General features: G+C 48.9%; 1 protein-coding gene across 1 annotated transcript; it reads right to left on the bottom strand.

Moving 5' to 3' along the window:
* Positions 1–3,423: 3,423 nt before the first annotated feature.
* Positions 3,424–6,235, bottom strand: MAP10 (microtubule associated protein 10; the record flags this gene model as incomplete). The annotated part of the gene is made up of 1 exon (XM_081114292.1): positions 3,424–6,235. One exon carries the CDS (start codon positions 6,233–6,235, stop codon positions 3,527–3,529), a length of 2,709 nt encoding a protein of 902 aa, XP_080970418.1. The 3' UTR covers positions 3,424–3,526.
* Between the last annotated feature and the right edge of the window lie 694 nt (positions 6,236–6,929).

Raw genomic sequence — 6,929 nt, 5'->3', positions numbered from 1 at the left:
ATGTTGTTTTGTGGCAGCCATGTGCATGTGTAGGGGAGTGTGTGTGTGTGTGTGTGTGATCACATGACACATATTCCCACTTGCATAGAATGTTGGAAAGTCAGTATGCTATGTCATGCTCTCAGAGGCTCCTCCAGGGATGCCCCAACTCTAGCCTCTCTGTCCTCTGACCTGTCCTGCAGCCTACTGCAAAGCTTATCGTCTTTTTTAAAAAATATATTTTATTGATTTTTTACAGAGAGGAAGGGAGAGAGATAGAGAGTTAGAAACATCGATGAGAGAGAAACATCGATCAGCTGCCTCCTGCACATCTCCTACTGGGGATGTGCCCGCAACCCAGGTACATGCCCTTGACCAGAATCGAACCCGGGACCTTTCAGTCTGCTGGCCAACGCTCTTATCCACTGAGCCGAACCGGTTTCGGCTTAATGTCTTTTTAAAAAAAATATATATTTTTATTAATTTCAGAGAGGAAGGGAGAGGGAGAGAGAGAGAGAGAAGCATCAATGATGAGAGAGAACCACTGGTGGGCTGCCGCCTGCACGCCCCCAACTAGGGGTTGAGCCTGCAAACCAGGCCTGTGCCCTGACCGGGAATCGAACCATGACCACCTGGTTCATAGGTCAATGCTCAAACTCTGAGCCATGCCGGCCGGCTCATGCCACCATTAAACGCTTTTAATCCAGCAAGCTCCTCTGGATCTGGATCTACTGTCTCCACCCAAACTCCGTTTCCACTGCCAAATTTTGGTTCCAGCTGCCTTTTGCACAGACCTGGACACAGTCGCTGCGGCCCTGTTCATTCTGACTCTTGTACTTCCCCTCCCCCTGGAGGCACTGTTTTTCCTCCCCCCCTCCCCCACCTGAGCCTACCCCCCACCGCTCCCTGCAGACCACAGGGCCTGTGAGTAGCCACAGGGTCCTATCTCCATCCCCTGCCCTCTTCCTGCTCCAGGTCTGCAGGCAGAATTCCTCTCCGCAAAGGACTGCCCAGCCAGCGTCCTTTGTTTAGAATGTCCCGGGGGCCTGTGCTTCCATCACTGCACTTGAAAGCCTATTTCACAGTCTAGTAGGTCTCGCTGTCTAGGGAATTTTTCTTAACTTCTGCGAAAAATGTCCTTTTCTTCATTTTAATCTATTACTCCTAGTTATACCACGGATACCATCATAAGTAACATGTCAACTTTGGGCAAGTATATATCTATCTTTCCCTCATTTAACTTAAGACTGTATTGACATGAATCCTCAGTCGCCCTGGCAGGTTTGGCTCAGCACATAGAACGTCGGCCTGCAGACCTAAAGGTCCCAGGTTCGATTCCGGTCAAGGGCATGTACCTCTGTTGCAGGCTCCTCCCCGGCCCGGGCCCTGGTTGGGGCTTGTGCAGGAGGCGACCCATTGATGTGTGTCTCTCACATCCATGTGTCTGTCTTTCCCTCTCTCTTCCACAGACTCACCATAAAGGCAGCTGGGGTCTGACGTGAGAACGGGCTCTTTCTCTCGCTGGAATAACCCAGGAATGAACAGGGACTGTCCCATCAGATGATCTGACTGCATTTGATTTCCTTCCGGCTTCATCCTAGAAGGAAACAGAAATATTTACGTAAAACAGTTGTATAAATTATGACATATTTTCTTTACCATAAACATGTCACCCAAAGAAAATGAATGGAGTCTGAGCAGCAAGATTAAGAGATGTTTAACCCAGCCTTCTAGAAGGTTACTTAGGCAATACAAAAGAAGTTTAAAGCACATCTCTAGCCCGGGCAGTGTGGCTCAGTGGTTGAGCATCTTCCTATGAACCAGGTCACAGTTTGTTTCTTGATCAGGACACATGCCCGGGTTGCAGACTCGATCCCAGTAGGGGGCGTGGAGGAGGCAGCCAATCAATGATTATCTCTCATCATTGATGTTTTTATCACTCCCTCCCTCTTCCTCTCTGAAATCAATAAAACCATCCTATATAATAAAACCCTAATATGCAAATTGACCGAACGGCGGAATGACCGGTCGCTATGATGCACACTGACCACCAGGGGGCAGACGCTCAACACAGGGGCTGCCCCCTGGTGGTCAGTGCGCTCCCAGAGCGCCGCTCAGCCAGAGCCGGGTTCAAGGCTGGTGAGCGCAGTGGTGGTGGCGGGAGCTTTTCCCGCCTCCACTGAAGGTGGACCGTAAGGAGCGAGGGGTCCCGGACTAGAGAGGGTGCAGGCTGGGCTGAGGGACCCCCCCCCCCCCAGTGCATGAAATTTCACGCACCGGGCCCCTCTAGTATTTAATAAATAAGTAAAGCACATCTCTAGCCACAGAATGTATCACACCGCAGTGAGGAATAAGCAACGAAAGGCTAAGAATACCAAGTGGCAAGTTGTACAAATAACACATCCATCTGTGTGTTAGCCAGACATCATCCCTGTGTTTCATGGTTCTAGTAATAGCCTGATAGCTGAAAACATTCCTGCCCAAGCCAAGTGTTTTGGGAGGCAAGACTTGGAGTTTTTAACCACATTATTAAGCGATGAGTCTTCGGGTCTTAGAGCAAAGCACTGAGGCTTTGAAATGATTTTCCTGGGACTGCAATAAAGGCAAACCATTTGATTACCAGTTGCAATGCTTTTCCGTTGGGGTTGCGTGTCTTTCTTTTGTCTTACTTGGGCATATATAATGGGAAACATGGCTGTAATTATCCCCAAGGGCTGAAACTCTAATCTCCACCGTGTAATTGAAATTTCCTCTCAAGCAAAGTGTTTTTCCTGGATCCTCCCCAGCGTAAGAACATCTGAATGCTGATCGTTCCCCGGGGGGAAAGGAATATATATTCTCTCTCTCTCCCTCTCTAAGAAGATGATTCCTTCCATTTCCATTGCCACTTATTGTGAACCTCTTAAGCAAACACGACTCGCTCTTCCCCACTTGACTATTTAAGTATCTATGTGTCGAACAGACATTTATCAAGGGTAGCTGCACCCGAATACATGGAGCTGTGTGAAAAGCTGGGTACACGAGGGGGAATGAGACACTTGTCAGTCTCTGTCATCAAAGAGGTTACAGCCTCGTCGCCGGTTTGGCTCAGTGGATAGAGCAGCAGCCTGTGGACTGAAGGGTCCTGGGTTCAATTCCTGCCAAGGGCACATGCCCAGGTTGTGGGCTTGATCCCCAGTAGGGGGCGTGCAGGAGGCAGCCGACTAATGATTCTCTCTCATCATTGATGTTTTTCTCTCTCTCTCTTTTCCTCTCTGAAATCAATAAAAACATACTTAAAAAAAGAAGAGAGAGATAGTTTAGAAAAATAGGTACTTTTATTTTTATAAGATAAACAACTTAAGTCTTACCAGATTACAGGGTGAGTTCATGATCAACACTGTCAGATTTAATGCAGAGCACTAAAAATCAAAGAAATGACAAACATATCTCTTAAAAAGAATTATTCACATTATTTATGGGCTAAAAATAAAGTTATTAAAAATTGTTTCACTAACCATACACATAGGTTATAAAAGTTAAATGCTTTAAAATAAAAAACCAGATTTTACACCGTATATCCTGGAAGTTTATTTACTAGTAATTCACAAATATCTTTGCATTGCTCGGAAATATTTAGTGAAGCAATTTCATCGCTGTCTTCTTCAAAGCGTTCGGATTTACTGCCTTCTGACAAATTCGATGGCAGATAAGAACTCACTTGAGATGTCCGAATTGACTGGCTTCTTTCTAAAGACCTGCAATCAGTTCTTGTTTTCATAGCGCTGTCTTCACCCATCTTTGTAACTTTAGAAGGATTCACGCTATTTTGGTCTAGCTGGTTTTCTTTTTCCTCAGTCCAACATGAAGATAAGTCACTGGTAGAAAGAGTAGACGCTTCCTCCAAACTTTCATCTCGAGTCTTCGAAATATGAAATCTTTTAGATGAGTGCACTGGTGATCCGGCTGAAAAAGGTGGGGTAGGAATAACACTCTGTTCATGGCTGTTTTTCCTTATGGACAATCTAGTTGCACTAGACTTACTGTTATATTGACTCTGTTTTGGATTTTCTGCCGATGAACTCCTATCATGAGCCTGTAAAATTCTACTGGTATCATCAGTACAGAAATCTTCAGAGTAGCAAGGGCTGGTGAAGTCATCTGAATATTTCAGTTCTGAGATGCTTTCAGAGCAACTATATTTACTTGGCTGACTTTCATTCGCATCAGCAGTAAGAACGTCATTCTCGGTGGCTTTGTCTTCTGTATCTTTCTCTCTTACAATCTTGTCAACAGCTGCAACCTGTTGGAAAACAAATGGACTCTGGACTTTCATGTCCACTTTTCCTTCCAAAATATTTGTATGAGCAAATCTTTCTGGAACGATGGGATTTGCAGGACTCACAATTTCTTCCAATGAACCATCATTGGTTCGATGTTCACCACTGTCAATTGTCTTTTCGGTTGCGCATATCAGTTGCGTTTCTTTGGTTGTGCTAGGGTCGTCAACAACTCCGCTAACCAGCTTTAAAGAATGGCAATTTTCAGCGAAAGATGTATCTGCTTCTAAATACTTATCTTTAGGCAATTGGTGTGGCTTCTGGTGTTGTTCTGCAAAGCCTAGTATTTTAACTTTGGATGATGGGGTTCGGGGTTTTGCACCGAACATTTGCACTTGCATCTTTCTATACTGCTCTCGCTTTTCATGTACCACCAACATACTGGGATTTGTTTGCTTTAAACGTAGCTTAAGTGTATTTGTTAAACCATAGAGTAGCTTACCCCTGGGAGCCTTTTTGGAGGGAGCAGTGTGGTTCTTTTCAAAATATTTACCTGACTTAAGCTTTTCATCTTGGTTCTTTTTATACTGAAGGCTCACTGGCTTTTCATCCTTTCCCACAGGAAACGTCCCTTTCCTTGATTCAGATTTAGCTATGGATTTGGCAGAAGATTCTGGTGATTTCTTTTCCTCAGTTCTATATAACCAGGCTAAGTGAGGGTGGATATGCATAGGGCTTTCGACAGGTTGGTTGTATAACAAGGACAACTCAACCAGCAAAGCATTTAACAAAGGCAACTGCCTTATGGTATTCATTCTATTTTGCTCCGTTTGAGGGTGACCTGTACTTTGATGACTTGCTTCTACGTCCTGAGCACGGGGAGGATTAAGCACCACAGGAGTCTCATGTGCTGCAGAATTTGTACCGTTCAGACGATGAATATGTGTTGGGGGATTGACAAGTTTTGCTTCTGGAAAAGTACCATCCAATTCTTCAGATCCATTCGCTTGAGGCTTAATGGTGACCTTACCCTGTAGGGGAGGCCTTTTTTCTGGCGTCACGTGAGTGTAATACAGGGGAGGAGGGCAAAATGTGTTCGTCTCAAGGTCCAAGTCTGTGACTTCCTGGTCTGGGGGGCTAATCCTGCCCACACCGCTGGCATTTGAACAGACAGACTTGGTTTTACCATTCTCCACAGACCCCGTGCTACCTGTGTTGGCCTCGTGGTGGAAAACGACTTTCTTCAAATCCCTCTGTGCCTCCCGGCTGTGAAAACCCTTCGGAGGCCCATCAGGATCCCTTGGACTTGGGTCCGTGTTTGGCTGCGGTAGCTGTCTCTCCTGCTGGGCTGGGGAGCTGCCCTCCACGGCCCTCTGTACCCCCCGATCTTGCCCTTCACCCGCCGTGGATGGGACTGGCCGCTCCAGATGGCCCAGCAAGCTGCTGCCCAGGTCGGTCAGGCGGTAGGCCAGCGAAATGTCTCCCACCCGCTCCCCCACGTGGTTGTGCAGAGGAAAGCGTCCTCGATGCCCGTGGGAGCAGCAGGAGGCGGCCGGCCCCAGGACCTGGAGGGCGGCGGCGGCCAGCGAGATGCTGCAGGTGCCCAGGAGCCGCGGGGCGGGAGTCGGGCGCCCGGGGGGCAGCCGCAGCAGCAGGGTGTAGAGCGGGGTGGCGAGGAGCCGGCAGCGCAGGGTGGAGGGGTGCAGGCGGAAGAGGCAGGACTTGCCGCGACCGAAGCTGAGCAGCCCAGGCCTGGGTTGCGGGGCGGCGGCGGCGGGGCCCCCGGGAGGGTACACCAGCAGCGTGGGGAAGTCCAGCAGGCGGAAGGCCACCGCGGGGCACAGCGAGCGCGAGGAAGCCTCCCCCTCCTCCTCCTCCTTTTCTTCCTCTTCTTCCTCCGCCTCGACTACGGGCGGCGGCGGCGGCCCGGCTTCCAGACGCACCCAGTCTACCAGCAGCTCCAGCGAGAAGAGCCGCTCGGACAAGGGGGCCGCCATTGCTGTTGCCCTGGGAGACGCTGACGCCGTCTCTGCAAACCTCGGGTCTCGCGAGAGCGGGGAGAAGCGGCGCCTGCGCATGCGCGTCCGGGCTGCTGAGCGGGAGGGGCCGCCCCCGGAGGTCTGCGCTGGGGCTGTTGCAGGGATTTTCGCCGCTGAATGTAGTTGGCCGTGCAGACCTGCCCTCGTGCAATTGCTGATGTTAATACCAAGGCTCCGAGTGGCAGCCGCAAAAATGCATGTTTTATTTTTGCTTTGGTCGTGCTTTTAGCACTGCAGACCCCGTGCAAGATTTGGTGTCAGATCAAACCTGTCTGGAAAAATATTGAAAGGAAATAGGGGCTCCCTTTCCAGACCCCAGGCTACGGAGGGTCAGTGAACTGTCTGCAGTCGCCTCCGTCTGGGTAATGAAGGTAGCACTGAGGTAGATGATCATGATCTCTCATCGTTGATGTTTCTATCTTCCTCTCTGGAATCGATTATGTGTGTGTGTGTGTGTGTGTGTGTGTATTTAAAATTTGCAAAGGTCTTGAGTTAAACTTTAAAGAGAGAGCTCAAGCCTGAGATCTGCGGGAGGAAGAGTATTCTGGGCGGAGGAAAAGCAGCTGTAAATCCAGCCCTGAGAAGAGGAAACCACACGTATGAAGGAGGAAAGAGCACACGGTTCCATTTAAATGCTAGAAACAAGGGTGAG

Source organism: Myotis nattereri (assembly GCF_964212035.1).
Source record: "Myotis nattereri genome assembly, chromosome: 20".
Classification (NCBI taxonomy): Eukaryota; Metazoa; Chordata; class Mammalia; order Chiroptera; family Vespertilionidae; genus Myotis; species Myotis nattereri.
Note: the sequence above shows the minus strand (reverse complement) of the source record. Positions and strands in the feature narration are given on the sequence as shown.